Source organism: Oncorhynchus nerka, linkage group LG2, assembly GCF_034236695.1.
Source record: "Oncorhynchus nerka isolate Pitt River linkage group LG2, Oner_Uvic_2.0, whole genome shotgun sequence".
Classification (NCBI taxonomy): Eukaryota; Metazoa; Chordata; class Actinopteri; order Salmoniformes; family Salmonidae; genus Oncorhynchus; species Oncorhynchus nerka.
Genome location: NC_088397.1, coordinates 63,204,195 through 63,228,111, shown reverse-complemented (window position 1 = coordinate 63,228,111; position 23,917 = coordinate 63,204,195). Strand labels below are relative to the sequence as shown.

Here is a 23,917-nt window from a genome sequence, read left to right as displayed (position 1 = left end):
GTGTTGGTCCCATGTTTCATGAGCTGAAATAAAAGATCCAGAAGTGTTCCATACGCACAAAAATCCATCCACCTGACAAGTGGGGTATATCAAGAAGCTGATTAAACAGCATGATCATTACACAGGTGCACCTTTTGCTGGGGACAATAAATGCCACTCTAAAATGTGCAGTTTTGTCACACAATGCAACAGATGTCTCAAGTTTTGAGGGAGTGTGCAATTGGCATGTTTACTCCAGGAACGTCCACCAGAGCTGTTGCCAGAGAATGTAATGTTAATTTCTCTACCATAAGCCGCATCAAATGTTGTTTTAGAGAATTTGTCAGTATGTCCAACCAGCTTCACAACTGCAGACCATGTGTACTGAAGTCCAGCCGTAACCGACTTCAGTGGGGTTATGCTCACCTTCGATGGCCACAAGCAAGCTGGAGAAGTGTGCTCTTCACGGATGAATCCTGGCTTCAACTGTACCGGGCAGATGGCAGACAGCATGTATGGCGTTGTGTGGGGCGAGCGGTTTTGCTGATGTCAATGTTGTGAACAGAGTGCCCGTGTTGGTGGGTTATGGTATGGGCAGGCTGAGCTAAAGACAATGAACATAATCACATTTTATTGGCAATTTGAATTTACAGATATACTGTGACGAGATGAGGACCATTATCGTGCCATTCATCCGCCGCCATGACCTCATGTTTCAGCATGATAATGCACGCCCCATGTCACAAGAATCCTGGGAAGCTGTCCCTGTTCTTCCATGGCCTGCATACAACATCAGGCAAATGGTGGTCACACCAGATACTGACTGGTTTTCTGATCCACACCCCCTACATTTTGTAAAGGTATCTGTGACCAACAGATGCATGTCTGTATTCTCAGTCATGTGAAATCCATAGATTAGGCGAAATTGATTTATTTAAATTAACTGATTTACTTATAGGAACTGTAACTCAGTAAAATCTTTGAAATTGAGGCATGTTGCGTTTATATTTTTGTTCAGTATAGCATGTGATGTCCTTGTTAAACTTTCAAATAACTTCTGTTCTAATGAATCACTGTGTGAGTTTGACTCCAGTATGAGGATGAGGCCCATTCACTTTCTGTAGAGAATGGATGTACACTCCATTCAGTATTTATTTGGAGTGAAACAACATTTTTTAAATTTGTCTCTATAGTCCAGCATTTTATATTTGTTATAAAGGTTTCATATGATGCAACAGTACAAAAGGTCAGTTGAGGGTATTTTCATACATATGTCTGGGCACAGGAGTGAGCCATGTTTCACGGAAACATGGCTCACCGGCATGCTTTAACGGAATCGGTACAGCCAGCTGGTTTCTTTCACGCATCGCGCCGACAGAAACAAACATCTTTCTGGTAAGAAGAGGGGCGGTGGCGTATGCCTTATGGTTAACGAGGCGTGGTGTGATCACAACAACATACAGGAACTCAAGTCCTTCTGTTCACCTGATTTTAGAATTCCTCACAATCAAATGTCGACCGCATTATCTACCAAGGGAATTCTCTTCGATTATAATCACAGCTGTATATATTCCCCCCCAAGCAGACACATCGATGGCCCTGAATAAACTTTATTTGACTCTTTGCAGACTGGAAACCACATATCCTGAGGCTGCATTCATTGTAGCTGGGGATTTTAACAAGGCTAATCTGAAAACAAGACTCCCTAAATTGTATCAGCATATCGATTGCGCAACCAGGGCTGGTAAAACCTTGGATCATTGCTATTCTAACTTCTGCGACGCATATAACGCCCTCCTTTCGGAAAAGCTGACCACGACTCCATTTTGTTGCTCCCTGCCTACTGACAGAAACTAAAACAAGAAGCTACCGCGCTCAGGTCTGTTCAACGCTGGTCCGACCAATCTGATTCCACGCTTCAAGACTGCTTCGGTCACGTGGACTGGGATATGTTCCGCATTGCTTCCAACAACAACATTGACAAATACACGGATTCGGTGAGCCAGTTCATTAGAAAGTGCATTGAAGATGTCGTTCCCATAGCAATTGTTCAAACATTCCCTAACCAGGAAACCGTGGATTGATGGCAGCATTCGCGTGAAACTGAAGCGCAAACCACTGCTTTTAACCAGGTGACCTGAAACATGACCGAATACAAACAGTGTAGCTATTCCCTCTGCAAGGCAATCAAACAAGCTAAGCATCAGTATAGAGACAAAGTAGAGTCACAATTCAACGGCTCAGACACAAGAGGTATGTGGCAGGGTCTACAGTCAATCACGGATTGCAAAAAGAAAACCAGCCCCGTTCTCGGACCAGGATGTCCTGGTCCGAGAACGGGCTGGTTTTTTTTTGCAATCCGTGATTGACTGTAGACCCTGCCACATACCTCTTGTGTCTGAGCCGTTGAATTGTGACTCTACTTTGTCTCTATACTGATGCTTAGCTTGTTTGATTGCCTTGCAGAGGGAATAGCTACACTGTTTGTATTCGGTCATGTTTCAGGTCACCTGGTTAAAAGCAGTGGTTTGCGCTTTCAGTTTCACGCGAATGCTGCCATCAATCCACGGTTTCTGGTTAGGGAATGTTTGAATAATTGCTATGGGAACGACATCTTCAATGCACTTTCTAATGAACTGGCTCACCAAATCCGTGTATTTGTCAATGTTGTTGTTGGAAGCAATGCGGAACATATCCCAGTCCACGTGACCGAAGCAGTCTTGAAGCGTGGAATCAGATTGGTCGGACCAGCGTTGAACAGACCTGAGCGCGGTAGCTTCTTGTTTTAGTTTCTGTCAGTAGGCAGGGAGCAACAAAATGGAGTCGTGGTCAGCTTTTCCGAAAGGAGGGCGTTATATGCGTCGCAGAAGTTAGAATAGCAATGATCCAAGGTTTTACCAGCCCTGGTTGCGCAATCGATATGCTGATACAATTTAGGGAGTCTTGTTTTCAGATTAGCCTTGTTAAAATCCCCAGCTACAATGAATGCAGCCTCAGGATATGTGGTTTCCAGTTTGCAAAGAGTCAAATAAAGTTTATTCAGGGCCATCGATGTGTCTGCTTGGGGGGGAATATATACAGCTGTGATTATAATCGAAGAGAATTCCCTTGGTAGATAATGCGGTCGACATTTGATTGTGAGGAATTCTAAATCAGGTGAACAGAAGGACTTGAGTTCCTGTATGTTGTTGTGATCACACCACGTCTCGTTAACCATAAGGCATACGCCACCGCCCCTCTTCTTACCAGAAAGATGTTTGTTTCTGTCGGCGCGATGCGTGAAGAAACCAGCTGGCTGTACCGATTCCGTTAGCGTCTCTCGAGTGAGCCATGTTTCCGTGAAACATGGCTCACTCGCCTTGTGTCATGACATATGTATGAAAATACCCTCAACTGACCTTTTGTACTGTTGCATCATATGAAACCTTTTATAACAAATATAAAATGCTGGACTATAGAGACAAATTTAAAAAATGTTGTTTCACTCCAAATAAATACTGAATGGAGTGTACACATCCATTCTCTACAGAAAGTGAATGGGCCTCATCCTCATACTGGAGTCAAACTCACACAGTGATTCATTAGAACAGAAGTTATTTGAAAGTTTAACAAAGGACATCACATGCTATACTGAACAAAAATATAAACGCAACATGCCTCAATTTCAAAGATTTTACTGAGTTACAGTTCCTATAAGTAAATCAGTTAATTTAAATAAATCAATTTCGCCCTAATCTATGGATTTCACATGACTGAGAATACAGACATGCATCTGTTGGTCACAGATACCTTTACAAAATGTAGGGGTGTGGATCAGAAAACCAGTCAGTATCTGGTGTGACCACCATTTGCCTGATGTTGTATGCAGGCCATGGAAGAACAGGGACAGCTTCCGAGATTCTTGTGACATGGGGCCGTGCATTATCATGCTGAAACATGAGGTCATGGCGGCGGATGAATGGCACGACAATGGTCCTCATCTCGTCACAGTATATCTGTAAATTCAAATTGCCATCAATAAAATGTGATTATGTTCATTGTCTTTAGCTTATGCCTGCCCATACCATAACCCCACCAACACGGGGCACTCTGTTCACAACATTGACATCAGCAAACCGCTCGCCCACACAACGCCATACATGCTGTCTGCCATCTGCCCGGTACAGTTGAAGCCAGGATTCATCCGTGAAGAGCACACTTCTCCAGCTTGCTTGTGGCCATCGAAGGTGAGCATAACCCCACTGAAGTCGGTTACGACGCTGGACTTCAGTACACATGGTCTGCAGTTGTGAAGCTGGTTGGACATACTGACAAATTCTCTAAAACAACATTTGATGCGGCTTATGGTAGAGAAATTAACATTACATTCTCTGGCAACAGCTCTGGTGGACGTTCCTGGAGTAAGCATGCCAATTGCACACTCCCTCAAAACTTGAGACATCTGTTGCATTGTGTGACAAAACTGCACATTTTAGAGTGGCATTTTATTGTCCCCAGCAAAAGGTGCACCTGTGTAATGATCATGCTGTTTAATCAGCTTCTTGATATACCCCACTTGTCAGGTGGATGGATTTTTGTGCGTATGGAACACTTCTGGGATCTTTTATTTCAGCTCATGAAACATGGGACCAACACTTTACATGTTGTGTTTAAATTTTTGTCCAGTATATTTATTATTGGTACTAGAATATGAATGGAAGGGTTAAATGGAGAGCTGGTGACATGATGAGTATAGCAATTCTCAGCAGGGGATGCAATCCCTGTCATAACACTGGTAAGCTGAATTCATAAAACTGCAGAGTTCTCATTGTGACAGAAACAAACACACAGACTCTGTCTCTGTCTCTGTCTCGCTCTCTTCATGTCCCTCGCTCCCCCACTATCTCTTCTAAAGTAGGGTCCACTTGTCCAATAAACCCCCCAGAGCAACTAATTTAGAGAAAGAACTGAGAAAGTAAGGGATGAAACAGAAAAAGCAAGGGATAAAAAAATTACTTCTCTACCAGAAGAAATTACATACAGTTTAAGTCGGAAGTTTACATACACCTTAGCCAAATACATTTAAACTCAGTTTTTCACCATTTCTGACATTTAATCTTAGTACAAATTCCCTGTTTTAGGTCAGTTAGGATCACCACTTTATATTAAGAATCTGAAATGTCAGAATAATAGTAGAGAGAACGATTTATTTCAGCTTTTATTTCTTTCATCACATTCCCAGTGGGTCAGAAGTTTACATGCACTCAATTAGTATTTGGTAGCATTGCCTTTAAATTGTTTAACTTGGGTCAAACGTTTCGGGGAGCCTTCCACAAGCTTCCCACAATAAGTTGGGTGAATTTTGACCCATTCCTCCTGACAGAGCTGGTGTAACTGAGTCAGGTTTGTAGGCCTCCTTGCTCGCAAACAATTTTTCAGTTTTGCCCACACATTTTCTATAGGATTGAGGTCAAGGCTCAATGTGATGGCTACTCCAATACCTTGAAATTGTTGTCCTTAAGCCATTTTGCCATAACTTTGGAAGTAGGCTTGGGGTCGTTGTCCATTTGGAAGACCCATTTGCAACCAAGCTTTAACTTCCTGACTGATGTCTTGAGATGTTGCTTCAAAATATCCACATAATTTTCCTGCCTCATTATGCAATCTATTTTCTGAAGTGCACCAGTCCCTCCTGCAGCAAAGCACCCCCACAACATGATGCTGCCACCCCCGTGCTTCACGGTTGGGATGGTGTTCTTCGGCTTGCCGGCCTACCCCTTTTTCTTCCAAACATAACGATGGTCATTATGGCCAAACAGGTCTATTTTTGTTTCATCAGACCAGAGGACATTTCTCCAAAAAGTACGATCTTTGACCCCATGTGCAGTTGCAAACCGTAGTCTGGCTTTTTTAATGGCGGTTTTGGAGCAGTGGCTTCTTCCTTGCTGAGCGGTCTTTCAGGTAATGTCGATATAGGACTCGTTTAACTGAGGATATAGACACTTTTGTACCTCTTTCCTCCAGCATCTTCACAAGGTCCTTTGCTGTTATTCTGGGATTGATTTGCACTTTTTTCACCAAAGTACATTCATCTCTAGGAGACAGAACGCATCTCCTTCCTGAGCGGTATGACGGCTGAGTGGTCCCATAGTGTTTATACTTGCATACTATTGTTTGTACAGATGAAAGTGGTACCTTCAGGCGTTTGGAAATTGCTCCCAAGGATGAATCAGACTTGTGGAGGTCTACAATTTTTTTTATCTGAGGTCTTGGCTGATTTCTTTTGATTTTCCCATGATGTCAAGCAAAGAGGCACTGAGTTTGAAGGTAGGCCTTGAAATACATCCACAGGTACACCTCCAATTGACTCAAATTATGTAATTTAGCCATTCAGAAGCTTCTAAAGCCATGACATATTTTTCTGGAATTTTCCAAGCTGTTTAAAGGACCAGTCACCTTAGTGTATGTAAACTTCTGACCCACTGGAATTGTGATACAGTGAAATAATCTGTCTGTAAACAATTGTTGGAAAAATCAATTGTGTCATGCACAAAGTAGATGTCCTTACCGACTTGCCAAAACTATAGTTTGTTAACAAGAAATGTGTGACTCCAACCTAAGTGTATGTCAACTTCTGACTTCAACTGTAAGTCTTCAAATAGCAAATTCATTCATGGAAATTAATTTAGCCCTGAGCATTTTCTTTCTTTCATTCTCTCTCTCTCTCTCTCTCTCTCTCTCTTTCTCACTCTACCAGGAGGACACAGACATAAGCTGCTGAAAGACAAGTTGAAGCTTGTCAACAGATAACCCTGATTTTATTTATTTATTTAACCTTTATTTAACAAGGAAAGTCAGTTAAGAACAAATTCTTATTAACAATGACGGCCTACCAGAAAGCAAAATGCTTCCTACAGGGATGGGGCTGGGATTAAAAATTAAAAATAATGTACAATATAGGACAAAACACACATCACGACAAGAGAGACAACACCACACTACAAAAGAGACCTAGGATGACAACATGGCAGCAACACATGAAAACACAGCATGATAGGAACACAACATGACAACAACATGGTAGCATTACAACATAGCAGCAGCGCAAATGGTAGCAGCACAAAACATGGTGCAAAAATGATTGGGCACAGATAACCCAGAATCTTCTCAGGTCAGCTATCATGTGAGTCAGGCTTCACAGTAGGTTATGGGATGTAGGAAGAAACTTGATTATGCACATTGCCAATGGCTTTCTTGCACTGCCCCCGTGTGATTTCAGTGTGATTTCATTGTTATGTGCGTTCATCTTGAAAAAAGAACATTCATGTACAAGATCGGACAGTTTCTATGGATGGTTTGTAATATCATTCTCTAACCAGTAGACAGCAGTACAACACCGGCAGATGTATTACTGATCCAGCAACTGCTGTGGCTGGCCTGGTTCTATTTCTGCCCCTAGCCACTTTACATAGCTCTTAGTCCAGGGGTAGGAAATTCCTGGTGTTGGGAACTGGCTTTCATCCATTAATGTCACAAATTGCCACAGTTCGCTGGCCTAAATTTGTAACTGATTTGAGGCAGAAGGAATGTGAGGGTATTAGTGCATCGTGAAATGGAGTAGCTGTTCCCTGTAGTTCAAGAATTCATAAAGGCTGAAGTATGAAATGGCTCTGGATGCAAGGCATGGTGGCAGAGAGGACCAATTACATTTTCTTATGTACCTGAGGTTTACAGAAAGCTGAAACAATGAAATATCTCTGCTCTGGCATGTTGGGTAAATGACAAACTGTTTATTTTTGGCAACCTTGAAACAACCTTTAGCAACCTTACAACCCAAAATCAATGTTTATTTTCCCCCCCGAGAAATCAGAAGACCTTTAGAAAGATTGGCATCTAATTCCATCCATTTTAGGTAAGCTTAAACTCAGATGCTGGATCAATGCGGAATGGACAAAAAGCATAATAAGGGATGATGTCGAGGGAGAAACTATCTCACCTGGTTACCATGGAAACATGTCTTCTCCTTATTCCAGTATCATCCCTAAGCCCAGAGAGACAGAGGTCCGTCTGATCTCACACAGAAGACAGACAGCATACATTTTTTAAGCTGCTTCACCTGATACATTTACAACCCACAGGTAGCATGCACACACCTTCCATACACACCTGTCACATTCTGACCTTTATTTCCTTTGTTTTGTTTTCATTATTTAGTATGGTCAGGGCGTGAGTTGGGGTGGGCAGTCTATGTTTGATTTTCTATGATTTGGGGATTTCTATGTTTCGGCCTAGTATGGTTCTCAATCAGAGGCAGGTGTCATTAGTTGTCTCTGATTGAGAATCATACTTAGGTAGCCTGGGTTGCACTGTTTGTTTGTGGGTGATTGTCTATGTTGATTGCTTGTTTCAGCACAGTTCTCATTAGCGTCACTGTTGTTATTTCATTTATTGTTTTTGTATAGTGTTTCAGTGTTTTCTTTATTAAAATTAATGATGAACACCTACCACACCGCATTTTGGTCCTCCGATCCTTCTCGCCTCTCCTCTTCAGATGAAGAGGAGGACGAAGACCGTAACAACACCACACAATGCTTCTGACTACTCTGAAACACCCCTCAATGGTTGTCATGTATAAGTTAATTAATTGTTGATTCAATACTATGTTTAAATCCCTGTGTTTCAACATTATTTTCTACAACTGTATCTTGATCATGGATCTATTCTTTGCTGTTACTCAGTGCACTACATATAGCAGTTATAATAATATTGGTCACCCCTGCACCAGTGTTGCCCAGTTCTCAGCTCTACACAACTTCAAACTCTTACTGAAAATATTACACACACACACACACACACACACACACACACACACACACACACACACACACACACACACACACACACACACACACACACACACACAGCTCGTTGACAACACTTCCCTTTCCAAACCAGCACTGAACATAATCTACAATTTGAGCAAAGCCCTACTCTTCGTTACTACACGTGTACTTCACTTTAAATTAGATCAGCTTCAAAATGTTATCACACAGAGGGAATGTGCTGTTGGAACTACGCAAGAACTATGTACAGTTTCTTATTTGGTGAATTATAGTAGTTGTATCAAAAGCTCAAATAAAGATGTTTGACCCTTGGGACCAGCTTGGAAGGATTCACTTCCCTTTTTGGCAATGTACTATATTCATATTATTTTTACAGGTCCTGTGTTACATCTAGCTGTGGGTAATGTATCGCTATTTGACATAATTCATAGCATATCTCAGATTCATCCATGACTGGTGCACAACAATGATTGACACCAGAGGTTAGAGAAATGAAAGGTGAGAGAGCAGAGGTCCATTTGCCCTTATAATGGTATGACTTTACAACAAATCAAATCAAATCAAAGTGTATTGGTCAAGTATAAAGTTTAGCAGATGTTGTAGTGGGTCCTGCTAAATGCGTGTTACTAGCTCCTAATGGTAAAGTAAAATGGCTGGCCCTCTATTCTTCCACTGATTCCTGGGGCTGTTATTGGGAACTTTCGTGCTCAACAATTGAGCTTATTCATTTTACACACAAGCAAAATTCAACCAAATCTGGCATGGGACAAATCAAATAGAACAACTAGGTCTGTGTTTAGTGATGTGGAACGTAAAAGATGCAGATAGAAATGGAATGAATGGAGCTTACATGATTCCCTATTCTATGAGAAATACCCATATTGTTCTACATCTGAATAACATTGTGCAACGTTACATCCCCCTGAACAGGCCCTTGACCCTGAGTTATCGAAACCTCTACACATAGCCCTTTGTGACATTCCCACTGGGCACAAAATGATTAAATCAACGTTGTTTCTATGCAATTGGTCAATATCAACGTATTGTGATGTGGAATCTATGTGGAAAATACATTTGATTTGAAAAATGTCCTCAACTGTTGTTTTGAGGGTAAAATTTAAACCACAGGATTACATCATCATGGTAACCAATTTTCAGCATAGCCAAACCTTGTATAAAATATGCTGAATTTGTACCTTTGAAACAACGTCAGATCTTCAACATAATACCCACTATAAAAATGTAAAATTGTCTGGGCAGCACCTCCTACTAGAGAGTTGATAAATCTACAGCTACCCCATCAGTCTCCCATTCCTGCTTAGCCTTGATATTTGTCACTGACTATTACCAAAGTTCTATTGTGAGAATGATTGTTGAACAATCTACACTTAATAGATTAACTGTTGCTATCGAAGTCATTCTAAACAGTAGGTTCAACAGAGCAAATGAAATGTAACCATACTTTATCAATCAATTATTCTATTTAAGCCTATAGAGCATTTGGGAAGTCATCAACAGCTATTGTTTCAATTCAACCCAGGATTCAACTACATATAGGCCCAGGGCTTCAAGCTTTGGTTGATTTCAAATGTAGTCTTCAAGTTAATCATTAATATGTTGGATTCACGTCTCCATCTCAACCTAAAATCTATGGTAAAGAATGGTTTTGAATCAAATCAAACTATATAAGTGCATTTAAAGATTGATTTGATTTAATTCTATTCTTTAACTTAGATTTTTGGTTGAAATGGAGACTTGAATCCAACATATCAATTATTCATTTGTAAACCAACTGGAAATAAAGCCACACTAAGTGGCACATATGGAGCTATCCATGCAGAAAATACATCTCTTTCAAAAGCGTATATTTTATTGCGTTGACAACAAACACAATTCAACGTCACTTTTGCAATATGGTAAACAGCCTATTAACTTGTTAACAAATGATACGATGGTTTCACGTCTCCATCTCAACCAAAAATAAAAGTAAAAAATAGGATTAAGCCAGTGGCTCAGATGTAACCATTCAAGCAGTAGATACATCTCCTTTAAATGTTGTTATTTAGTTGCATTGTCAACCAAACACAATTCAATTTTACTTTTGTAAGACAGTAAATAGCCTAATCTTATAGGGATACTTCAGGATTTTGGCAATGAGGCCCTTTATCTACTTTCCCAGAGTCAGATGAACTTGTGGATACCATTTTTATGTCTCTGTGTCCAATGCTAACTAGCGTTAGCGCAATGACTGGAAGTCTAACATTAGCAATTGCACTAGCGCTAGTTAGCAACTTCCTTCAAACTGCACGCAGAGACATAAAGACTATCTCATAGTTCATCTTACTCTGGGGAAGTAGATAAAGGGCTTCATTGCCAAAATCCCGAAGTATACCTTTAAGGCTGTCTTAGAAACTAATGTAACAGTATTTATTTAACCTTAAAATGAGTAGCACATCATTGGCCACATTTTGAGGATACTGGAAAAATAAATGACTTCTTATGTAATCATAGATAGTGTGCATGTTCAGGGTCGCAGGGGTGTGAAAATCTTCCCAATTGCTATAATAATCTGCACAGAATCTCAAATGGCATTGAGAACTTTCACCATGTACTTTAATAATCTCAATTGCAATCCAGGCCATTTGGTTGAGCTATAATGTGAGGCACAGTGACAACACATTAAATTGTTGTATAAATTAACAAAATATCTGACATTATACTCCCATTTGAACTTTGGTGTGCTTTTAAATGGTTGAAAGCACAGTGTTAACACATTTTGCTGACAACTAAACCAAAAATCCGACATAGATTTTCCATTCCAATTTGTGTGTGCTGTTAGATGGTTCAAACCATAGCGATAACACATTGGGAATTCAACAAACTTTAGTCAGTTTTTTTAAGTGGGTAAAAATAAGTTGAAATCTCATTAATCAACCTATCTACCAAATATTACCCAATTCTCCACATTGAAATTACGTGGTGTGCCCATTGGGTTGTTAGTGATGGACATCGTTTTTTTTAAATCCCCTTTTCCCAGAAAACAACAGTCCATTCTACTTGTGCATCCTCCGTGGAGTTCTCTTTATTCTAATTCTAAATGATCTCTATTGAAATGAATTACATGATCATTTCTAGTGCTCTGTGGCTGTGTAGCGGAGGCTAAATGCAGGTAATGGAGGCCTTCAAGCGATTAATGGATTAATGTCCTTGGAGATCCACAATAATTCCAGCTCCTCACTTTGCTATGGAGGGAGAAAAACATATACGTGAAATAGATACTACACATATTCTAACAATCAAACAGTCTCAGCACAATCCTCTCATTCATCACGAGACAATCTCTTCAAAGGTCAAGGATATTTGTCAACAAAAGCTATGAATAAAGACAGTATCAGAATACCCCCCTCCAAGCTGTATTGTCATCAGTATAAAATTAAGGCATTTATTGTAGGCACAGTCCATGTCCCTCACCTTCAAATACTGACAGGGAAAGCTATACTGTTGATGTAGCCTAAAACCTGATGTATATTTTTCTGTTTCAAAATTCTGATACTGGCGAGGAGGGTATTACTCTGTACTATTTTTCAAACAGTAGAACCAAATGTATACCTGACTGTCTTCTGTGCAATTAAGCTTACTATTTAGTGCCTGGTGATACAGTGTCAGCACCCCAAGCCCTCCTCAGTGGAAAATAAAATAATTACAAATGCATAACCTTCTATAGACACTCATGTAACTAACTACATGCTGGCAGGCCGCGCATATTTCCCAATAGAAAGTTACATTGTGGTCATTTCGAACACAAATTCGGGCAACTTGCATCCACACTGAGGGCCTCTTTTTGTTTTCTTAGCAGTGCATTCTCAACCTATCTTTGAAAGGGGGAGGGTAAATGGGTTGAACCACTGGGTTTGATGAGCAACTTAAACATCCAACCAAAAAGTAAAGTATCATTCAAACTGCCCAATGGAAGCTTTGGAGTGTTGATGCTCTCCTCTCAGCGGCGACGATGGGCGGTCTTTTATGCCAAGGGCCACTCTGTTAGGTTGCGCATAGGCTGCAGTTTCAGTTTGTTTTATTCACCATTTTGAGTAGCTGAAGGTAAAAAAAATAAACTAAAATCGCGTTTGGAAGACAAATCGTTGCCTTAGATTTAGTTTTACGCTGTAGCCGGGGCGTTGGAGTTGGAAGGTCTCGTTGCGCCCTTTGGAGTTGCAGAGCGGGACGATTTTGTTTTTATTTTTCTAGATTTCCTTTCCCTTTTCTTACATTCTTAACCTCTACAGTATTTCTGCAAAATGTCAAGACCAGTGAGGTAGGTTTTTCCTAATATGTCCTCCGCTGAGGCTGCACGGTGTGCACGTTGCCTTTCGCAGGCAACACGCACGTCGCTACCATGTTGTGCATTTTAGTCACCGTTGCGTTTATTTGATTAAACATTTATGTAAATGTTTTTTTTTCTTGTCGTGCACGCACTTGATAGCATGATTCCTTACTATGTGGAATGTTCGCCATGGTTAGGTTGAAATGTCTGTATTGCGCGTACCTTGGCGTGTGTGCGTGCATCTGGTGCAAATCATGCCTAAAAAACGATCCAACGCGAACATCATTTGGTGCACTAACCATATGTTTTGTCTGATTTACCATTGTTTTATATGTCCCTGGACTGTGGCATGGCCTGGTATTTTGCGTGAAATGGGAAGGAGACAGACTGGCGAATATGGCTACCCATTCATCCACGGGAGACTCTGAAAAGCTAATAAAAACCAGGGCTAGAGGTAGACATCAGCTCATGGGATGTGCTATTGTTAGCGCGCAGCCTTGTGAATTTAAAATGCAATTGTCGTATATTTTGATAGTCTTTATTACTAGGGAACAATTACATTTAAAAAGGCCGAAGACAGCCTTGTTGGTTTTCAGTGAAAACGCGGTAGGAGAAGGGGAGAGCGGAGGAACTACATTTTCACTGATGGCAGTAAATGAACACTGGAAGTGTGTCAGAGGGGGCGGAGTGGCTTTAGAAGTCACCACACCCCCATGCCTAGCTCTTCACTGCCTGAAAAGACCGAAAGGGTCGCATTTGAGCGAAGGAAAAAAATCGTCTTTGTATCTCAAGATAACCACCAACAAATGGACGATACTTGTTGATACAATGTAGCATGCTATCGGAAACGAAGCACGCGCCAGCCGAATGTTGCAACACTAACCGCAAAGAGCCGATTTAACTCAACGGTTTATGATGATTTGTGCGGCGACTAGTGTGGACGGCAGAGGTCACATAAAATTACGTTTTAATATTTATAAAATACATATTTCAGGCCCCAATTACACGGAACAATGTCGTGTGTAACTGCGGGCTATTTTGGGTGCTGAAATCAGTCGTTTGTACATTTGTGACACCGGTCTAGTCTGCCCACACTAGTCGCCGCTCAATTCCGTCGTAAATCGTGGAGTTTATTTGGCTTCCACAAACAATGAAACCGATATTGCGCCCACTGATATGCAAAAAAAAAGTAGCAATGTGGCGGCGCAGGTAACCCAGGCTCTATTCCTTCCAGGTAATTCGCGGGTCCCAGTCCCCCAAGCTTTCGGCCTGTCTGTCTGTTGCAAGGTGGCGACAGGGCCTGGCCTTGCAATCTAACCGCTTGTAAAATTACTTATTGCCCTGAGTACTCTTCCTCGCTCCCGTTAGCTAATTTAACCATGTGTGGGACTGTTAGCCAATACTACTACAATAAGTGTGCTTCCAGTCACTATTGTGTGTTGGGAGGTCAGGGTGGTGGCAAAATATTGAGCGTGGCCTGTGGTCAGCAGTGTGTCACCTGAAGTGCAGATGCAAAACTTTGGTTTTAGAAGTGGGGGGCATAACCTGACAGGGGTCCTCCCTCAGAATGTTCTTGGGCATCTAATATGACCATTTTGCTGTCACTTTAATTGTAATTAAGCATATAATATGTTTCTCAACACATGAATGTGGATTCTACCATGATTACAGATAATCCTGAATGAATCATGAATAATGATGAGTGAGAAAGTTATAGATGTGGGCTCCTGAGTGGTGCAGCTGTCTAAGGCACTGCATATCAGTGCAAGAGTTGTCACTACAGTCCCTGGTTCAAATCCAGGCTGTCACATCAAGAATTTGTTCTTAACTGACTTGCCTAGTTAAATAAAGGTTACATTTATTTGTTTTTAATACCCCCTGTAGAGCTGTTTTTCTCACCATCACAATAACAGGGGAGGTTAGAATTTGAAGGGGTATGATATTTGTGCATCTAACTTTCTCACTAATTATCATTCACGATTCATTCAGGATTATCGGGTAATCATGGTAGCATCCACATTCATGTGTGTTCATAAGTGTTTAGGAACATTCTATTCTTATTTACAATAAACATGACTCCAAAATGACAATACATTATTTACCATTAATTTCTACTGGACACAAAATAATCTGAAACAACCAAAAACAAACAGCAAATGCATCCAACAAATGTGTGGAGTCACAAGCTTGATGTAGTCATTGTGTGCTATGAATGTGGGACCAAATACTTTTACTACTTTTAATACACATACAAGTGGATTTGGTCAATACTTTTGGTCCCTTAAAATGGGTGGGGACTATGTACAACAAGTGCTCTAATTTCTAAAGGGTCTCCCAATACAGATGAAAATACCCCCTCAAATTAAAGCTAACAGTCTGCACTTCAACGGCATTGTCATTGTTTGATTTCAAATCCAGGCTTGGGGTATGAAGAAAAGAAGAAAAATGATTAGCTGTCCCAATAATTGAGGGTACTGTAATTCATTATAGGCCTAATAGTACTGTAGAGCTGTTTTTACTTGTCCACGCTATATAGCTGGATTGCCCTGTCCTGCCCCTAGGGATACACCACCCTGCAGCGCCCCAACTCAGCACACCCCACTCAGCTTTAGGATCTTAGTGAAACATTCATTAACCAACAGTACGGCAAACCCCCAGGGCCATGACTGGGCAGCCCAGCAGTTGGGGATTGCCTGAATAGGTATCTCCACTTAAGTGGGCATATTTTCTAAATGGACTCCTTTTGTTGTACACTATTTCATATAAGGCACCCAGACCTTATGAAAGTTGCACAGTATACCTTTAATCTTGTAATGAATCAAATCTAGTGATGCATTACATTTCTGCCATCCATTGTGGGAGGATAACCAACCTTCCAATTAATGGTAATGCATTTCTGAGCCACTATAAATGCTAGATTACACTTCTGATAAGTCTCCAGTATCAACATTTCCAAGCAAACAAAAATGGCGGGAAGGGAGAATCTGTAAACATGCTGAATTCAGCCAGCCTTCACAAGAGCATAACATATGCAGATATGTCCCCTTTTGTGTTTTACACCTCCAGCAGAGGAATTACATTTGAGTCCATGATATTCAGTTTCATTGGCATATATGAATCAAGTCCAATTTTATTTGTCACATGCGCTGAATACAACAGGTAGACCTGTTGGCCTGTAGACCTTACAGTGAAATGTTTACTTACAAGCCCTTAACCAACAATGCAGTTTTAAGAAAAATACAAACAACAAGAAATAAGTAAAAGTAAAAAATTATTAAAGAGCAGCAGTAAAATACCAATGCCCAGGCTTTATGCAGGGGGTACCGGTTAGTCGAGATAATGGATGGTCTTATAAGCTTCATTATCATTAATAGTCTTCCTCACATTTTTGTTTTGTGTCATTGGAAAAAGCCTATCAACCATTGATACAGTGTGGAAATCAACGTTTGTCAGACTGCCTGAAACTATTTTAAGTATTTAAATCTTCTGGCTTGTCCACTGTTAGACGAAAGAGAGAATAAAGTGGTGAGGTGGTCTAAGGAACTGCATCTCAGTGCTAGAGGCGTCACTACACTACTACCCTGGTTCGAATCCAGCCTGTATCACAACTGGCCATGATTGGGAGTCCCATAGGGTGGCGCACAATTTGCCCAGCGTTGTCAGGGTTTAGCCGGGGTAGGCCGTCATTGTAAATAAGAATTTGTTCTTAACTGACTTGCCTAGTTAAATGGAAATGTAACTGATTGAGGCAAAAATAATAGTGATTGAGGCAAAACAAATAGCTAAAGTTAGTGCGCTAGCTAGCTAACATTAGCCAACTTTTGGCTTGCTCTAATGGTACATCAGCTGGTGAAAACTAGCCAAGTTAATTTACTTCTGTTGAAACAGGACAAAACAAAGGCTACAAAACATTTCCATGCACACAACAGCTGTTAGCTGCTAGCTATCTGTCAGGTAGCAGAGATCTAAAGCGGAACTGGCTGTGGTAGCTACTAGCAAGCAAACTAGTTAATTCACTTCAGACAGAACTTCAGTCGAGAGGGATTGAAACATGTAACGCATTAGCTAATGTTACACTACTAACTCAGCACTGGAAATAAATACTTTTTTCCTGTTATGTCAAACAGCAGTTACCTTGCCAGCTACATCAGTCAAATAAAAGTAGCCAGTTTTTGTTCTGCTTGCCTTTACAAGTCAGAGAAAACACACACAGACAAAAGCTGCCATTCGCACATTCTGTGGTGTCCATCTTAAATCCAGGCAGCTCATACTGCCAAACAGCCTATCCGACCACTTTTAAGGCACAGATGCCACGTTTTGTATCACAGTGCAATGATAAAACTGGGGGCAAACATTTAATTTCAGTGTGTGTGTGTGTGCGTTCAACCATTCCACTCATCCACATTCCCAAATGAGCCCTTAACTGGAGAAGTGGGACACCAGTTTCCTAAAACTCCCTGTCTGTGTGAGGGAGCTTGATTATTAAAACGCATGCAACACATGCTGCTGATAAATGGTTGACCGCTGAGTGTGGTAGAATAGAGGGAGCTGAGATTTGATAACCCGGTTGCTCCTGAAATCTTTGGCTGCATTCTGACACATATTATCCTCTTACTGGAGATAAGAACCATATAGAGTTGGGCATTTTATATGAACCAGATGGTGTTCATAGTGTTATGTTTGTCTAATCTCTAATCTGAAGACTTCTGTTCGTTTCTAGGGCCAATGCCGATCACACAATCAGTGGGCTAGCATGGTCTTGAGTCACCACCACAAGATATTATCAGGCCAATATTCCAGCTAGCACAGTATTGTTCAGAGCAGCATGATTTTGTGAAAAGCGTATTTGTGAATTAGTAGAACGAGGTAGGCCTACATAGCTAACATTATATAATTGGGCCCATCTGGACTCACATAAAGCATTGGACATTCAACAGATATTTATCTTTAATCAACCCTGTGTGTTGAGATTGGTGCAGATGAATAGCCACATTAGACTATTAATTTGTACCCTTTAGCCTTATTGTGTCCTCTGTGAGGAGAGGGCTGAGTAAGATGACTGGGTCACTCTGACAGCATGTAACCTGTACGGTAGTGAACGGCTGTGATGACTATTATTTCTGCATGTTTTGTCCTACAACGACAGTCTTCTTAACTGACTAGAAACAGGAGGGAATTTCTGATTGGCTGTTTGTTTACTTCACAGGAACAAGAAGGTGGTGAATTACTCCCAATTCCAAGAGTCTGATGATGCAGGTGAGAGTGCAAGTGTGTGTGTGTGTGTGTGTGTGCGCAACTGCAACCCCTCTCCCCTGTAGCTAAACTGTGAGTGTGTAACCCCCTTTCCCTTCCCTTGTAGATGAGGAGTATGGGAGGAACTCAGACAAGCCTAAGAAGCCTCGTGCGGCTCCTCGTGAGGTGAAGCGCAAGCGTTCAAAGAACTCTCAGGAGGACAGGTGAGCCCAGAGAACAGCAGCACAAGGCTGAATCCTAACTCGCACTTCAGTGAACATCTCACGTTGTCGTCAAGCATTATTTTGAAATACGAGTTGAGGGCTCAACTCAAGATTAAGCGGTCGCATAATATCCGGCCTTGATGTGTAGAGGAACTGTATCTGCCTCCTTTGGTGCTTGTTGCTCAGTTGTTGTTTTTGGTTTCAGTGAGGATTCTGATGAAAAACTCTCAAAATCCAAAAATGATTCTGCAGGTAAGCCATTCTGGTTGATTAACAATATTATGTTTGTTAAATCTTCATTTCTGATAAATGTATGATGCTAAGGTTATAGGGGTTTGGGCTATTGAAAGGGGACTAGGGATAGGAGATATTTTGGGACCGTGCTAGTGGTGAATGTTTCTGTTTGGGTGCAGATGACTTTGGTAGTGATGAAGGCAACGACTTTGGAGAGGAGGATGACGAGGATGGAGGGAGTGACTTTGAAGCTAAACGAGGGAAAAAGGGAAAAACAGCCAAGGTGGCAAAGCCCACTAAGAGGACACCCAAGAGAAAACGACCTGCAGGTAAGACTCATGCACTGAGGTGTGTGTGTACCAGTTATAATGACTGTGTTATAACCTGTCTACGTCTTTCTGCGTGTAGATGACAGTGATGAGGAGGTGAGTCGTAAGGTGCGTACGGTGCGCCAGGCTGCCACCAAGGCCGTGTCCAAACAGAGAGAGATCCTGCTGGGAGACGGGGGCAGTGAGGACGAGGAACGTGAAGACAAAGAGGAGGCCTTCCCAGACCGTAAGTCAACCACTCTACACTATAGTCCTACTGACACAACCACAAAAATGTACACTGAAACTTAAAGTTATCCACACAGCACTGAGCAGACCTACATGGATCGTAAGTCAACCACTCAGTATTACATTGAGCGTATATCAACCACAGTGCTTTACAAACTATAAATAAACCACATGAATGGCTTTCATGGAGCGTAAATTAAACCAATATGGAAAGTGACATTTGTCAGGTGAAATGACCAATAATCACTAGCTCGTCCCCCTCTCCTCTCTAGCTGATGAGTCGGGCAGTGATGAAGACTTCATGGTTGAGGATGATGATGATAGTGACTACGGCCGCTCCAAGAGCAAGAGGAGCAGCAAGAAGGTGATCAGACGGAGCAGGCCGGAGATGAAGGAGAAGAAATCCCCCAAACCAAGACTAAAGGCCACCGGTAGGACTGCTCACTATGAATCAATCACCCATATCCTTCAGAACTAAAAGCATATGTTGTTGTACAGGCTGTTAAGTTTTTGTATCCTCCCAGCCTCAAAACATAATTGAATGAATGTGTATCCCTAACTGTGTGTGTGCGCCTCTCTCCCAGTGACCCCCAGCCCAATGAAAGGAAAGGGTAAAGGTCGCTCAAGCGCCGCCAAGGCCCCGGAGAAGAGCTCGCCCAAAGAGGAGGAAGAGGAGGAGCCAGAGAGCCCTCTGGAAGAGGAAGAAGAAGAGGAGGAGGAGGTGGTGAAGAAAGACTCCTCCCCCGCTCCCAAGAAAACTAAGGAGGTACCTGGGAAGGAGAAGAAGGAAAAGGAAGACGCAGAGGAGGAGGAGGAGGAGGAGGAAGAAGAGGACGGTTCGGAAGAGGACGCACCCTCTGGGGAAGACTAGCCCCACAGAAGTTCCACCTCTCTCCCCTTCCACATCTTTCTCTCTTAACCTTACGTTTTTTGTTTTGTTTCTCTTGGTTTAGAGGGTTTTATTTCGGTTTCCGTGGTGGCCTGGCTCAATGGTTTGAACCTCGTGGTGTTGTTGTTTAGTGTTAGTTTTTATCTTCCCCTAATGAATGAATGACTGACTGAGGACAGTGTCTGTGCATGAGAACATGTATACCACCATATGGCTGTGAGGGATGGAAGGAAAGAACATGTGAGATTTGACTCTCTGTCCCATCCACCCCATCACTGTCCGCTCTGCTCAGCTACACCTCCACTGGCTCACCTTTCCTCGCATTTCTCATCTCCTTCTCTGCAGTGACTGCATTAGTCTTTCCTACACAAGTCAGTGTGAATATCAGAAAACAGTTTCTTTCGGCTTTGTTAGTTTGCCTTTCTGAGAGCTCAGTGCTAGTATGGATCCGTCCTCGACAGTCGCTTGGTGTGTAGAGTCGTTAGTTTTCTCTCTGCAGGTGTGTGTGTAAGTGGGCCTTCTATAAAAAATAAACTTTCTACAGCCATTTTCTTTCTACTCCTGTCTCCGTCCCTCTCCTCCTCAAGTAATCTCTAGTCTGACATGACTGGAATAGGTGCAAGCAATGTAGTGTAACCCTTGCTTTTGCCTATCCAGTAGAGTTAGATCAGGGATTACTAACTGAGCCCTGGGTTTGTTCAGCCAGTCTGGGTTAGGGTCTCCCTCTCCATCCTGGTTTGTCAGTGGACTGCTGGTGTTCAATCAAAGCACTTTATTCACTGTGCAACACTACCCATTGGTTCAGTCGGAACCCACCGCTGACAAATCAGAGAGGGCCACACTGGAGACTCTTGAGGGAGGATATGATGTCTGTGTTTCCTGTCTATTTCCCTGTATCTAGATTGCCCTCCCTGAGGTACTCGGCCAACTAACCCCATAGCACTGTGCAGACAGACACTGCTTTTGAAACTCTCTCAAACACAACACGTTTTAGCAGGAAGGTTTTTATGGTTGTTATTTCAATGTTAATTTAGTTGAATTAATGCTCTGTTATATTTCCCCCTACTCTGAGGTTATGCCCTGGTCCTGTGTCAAGGACCGTCAGTTTAACACATACACAAAGCTTGTTTTGTTATTGAATATGTAACGGTTCAGTAATGTGCTAGAAGGAACAGAGTTGAAGATCACTGCTTTGCAGTAGCAGTGTGTTATTGTGCTTTAGACCGAGTGCTCTGAGCTTCTGCTATGAGCTGTAAACGGTTAATGATGTGGTGATTGAGGGGTCATGGAAGCAGGTCCTGGATCAGCCCTCCGAGAACCTCTTCTTCATGTGTCTTTACCGTGTGCTGGTATTACTACAGTGCAAGGGTGTGATGGAGCACACACGCTCAAGGGGTTTGGTGTTTCCTCACCCTATGCCCTCTTCCTTTGGTTTGTGGTTCAGAGATGTTAGATGCTTTGAATGCCTCAGCTGGGCATGATACATACACACAGAACATCCTCTCTTGTTCAACCCTTTGTGCCAGGCATCCCCAAGCTTTTTTAAATTGAATTGAGAGTGTTTTTTTTTTTTGAGTCCCCAAATTGATTTTTGTTTTTGTTGGTTTGCTTTACTTCTCTATTCAGATTTTTTTTGTAATGTTTGTTTTTTAAGAAAATAAATAAAAATGTATCTTGATTTTAAAGAAAAGTTGACCCTATCCATCTGTTTTTCTGCTGTGTTATAACTGTCTGGGAGAGCAGACTCAGCCATCCCTCCTTTCTGTTCCACTCACTTCCTTTCTCTCATTCGATTCTCATCTCCTGCTCCTTCACTCAGTTCATACTCACTCCCTCTTTCACAGAAGCTTGATGCCAGCTAATGTTTTGCTCCACACCTCTGCTCTCCTCCACAACCAAGAAACACTAGCTGTATTTCCCCTACTCTGCCCTGCAGAGATCTGATATGACTGGATAGGTGACAACAATATGAAGGAATATAGGTCAAACCACTGCTTATGCCTTCCTGGTTGTTTCTGATCTGCAAATGGTGCGGAGGTGAGAGACAGCATGAAATGAGTGCTGTTTTTCAACTCCCTGGGTTGAAAAACTTTTGAGCCAAACCTATGGTATCAAAAAGTGTTCTTGGTCTATATGGATTCATTATTGTTTTAGCTGAGAATGAACTCTACCAGTTATTAAAACGAGTTTGGATGCTTAAAGATTGAATCTGTTTCTTCTTGCCTTATTTTCCCTTGGTCCTGCTGAACTAGAGGAGCACTGTGTATGGTGTGATACATGTGGATTGGAGGGGATTTAATTGTGCCCTAGCCCCTAATCCTCAAACAATCCTGTAGATCTGAAATGATTCCACCCAGTCTGCAGTACTGCCTAGGGCATTTGGAGTCACTTTGAACTTCAGCAAATGACTGCTCTGCCTCTGGTGATGACCAACCGAAGCCATAGATCTGACATAGAAAAAGAGGATGAGGAGGGGGTGTCTGACATGTAATCAAATAAAAGACCTAGCTGACCAAGATCGAAGCTTTCATAAAAGGGGAGGACTGTATGTATATATTTTGTTAGCCTATCCTTCAGGCCCAATGATGTGTTTTGACCAATACCAAATCACTCAAGACCCCAAGACTGCAAACACATGCCCTAGAAGCTGTTTGAGCAGACCCAAACTGACCCTGGTTCTTGTGCACTTTCACTGTTACCCTCCTGACTGCAGTGGATACGTTTATTTGCCTAATTCCGAACTGACCCCTAGCCCTTTGACCATATTGAGTATACCTATTCAATCCTTTTCTACACAAAGGCCTTGGGGTTAGGAGTTCATTTAGATTGGTCATCTTAGTATAGGGCTTCTATCATATTACTGAATGACACTGAATGCTTGTACTGTATGGGGTTTCTGTGTTCAGGCAGCGGGGGCTCCAACACAGGAATATGAGATCCATACTGCTGGGCTTTTTTTTTATGCTCGATAACTGAATGACTGTCACTGGTGTCCCAGGTCTGAATCAGGCCCTTAGTAGAGGGGAAGGATGAAAACAAGCAGTGCTCTGGACCTCCAGGCCCAGATTTGAATCCCCCTGTTTAACATGAAGACATAACCATGATAAATCATGGATTTGCTCTTACTTTCCTATGCTTTCTTCAGTATCCCTGCATTTCTATTGCTTTTCATTAATATTTTCTATGTAGCTTACATTTACATTGCTAGTACAATTTAAGCAAAATTGTGATTCTTACAGGTGATGGAGTCTAGAAGCTTTTGTCAGTGGTGTGGAAAGGGAACGTTGAACTGTTGAATCTTTTGCATGTTGTGGAAAAGTGAGCAGTGATGATGATGAAGAAAACAATATTGTGGTCTTAAAGTATTAACGACAACAATGATGTTGACGATGTTTTGGTTTCCGGCTTCTAATAAAGGCAACCTACTTTTATATGGATTTAACTAGTTGTTTTCTGATGTCGACCTCTGTGTTTTATGTGAGAGTGATGTGGGGCTCATAGAGTCATAATACCCACAAAACCTAGCGGTCAAACAAGGAAATGGTTCCCATCATTTTTCCACCATTCATTTTTCCCATAGGGGATTTTAGAAATACTTACAATAAGGCCTGTGTTTTGTGTAGGCTTACCCTGGTGTGACATTTTGATAACCATGT

General features: G+C 41.7%; 1 protein-coding gene across 1 annotated transcript; it reads left to right on the top strand.

Annotated features, from left to right (window-relative positions):
• Positions 1-12,825: 12,825 nt before the first annotated feature.
• On the top strand, positions 12,826-22,469 carry LOC135560079 (nuclear ubiquitous casein and cyclin-dependent kinase substrate 1-like). Its single transcript, XM_065001162.1, has 8 exons — positions 12,826-13,116; positions 18,332-18,381; positions 18,485-18,581; positions 18,787-18,833; positions 18,995-19,144; positions 19,224-19,370; positions 19,645-19,803; positions 19,957-22,469. Exons 1-8 carry the CDS (start codon positions 13,100-13,102, stop codon positions 20,241-20,243), a joined length of 954 nt encoding a protein of 317 aa, XP_064857234.1. The 5' UTR covers positions 12,826-13,099; the 3' UTR covers positions 20,244-22,469.
• The last annotated feature ends 1,448 nt before the right edge of the window (positions 22,470-23,917 follow it).

Excerpts from the sequence above, each read along its gene's own strand:
- LOC135560079 (XM_065001162.1), top strand. Across the intron at positions 18,582-18,786 it reads AAGAACTCTCAGGAGGACAG|TGAGGATTCTGATGAAAAAC; the intron begins GTGAGCCCAGAG and ends TTTTGGTTTCAG. Across the intron at positions 19,804-19,956 it reads ACCAAGACTAAAGGCCACCG|TGACCCCCAGCCCAATGAAA; the intron begins GTAGGACTGCTC and ends CCTCTCTCCCAG.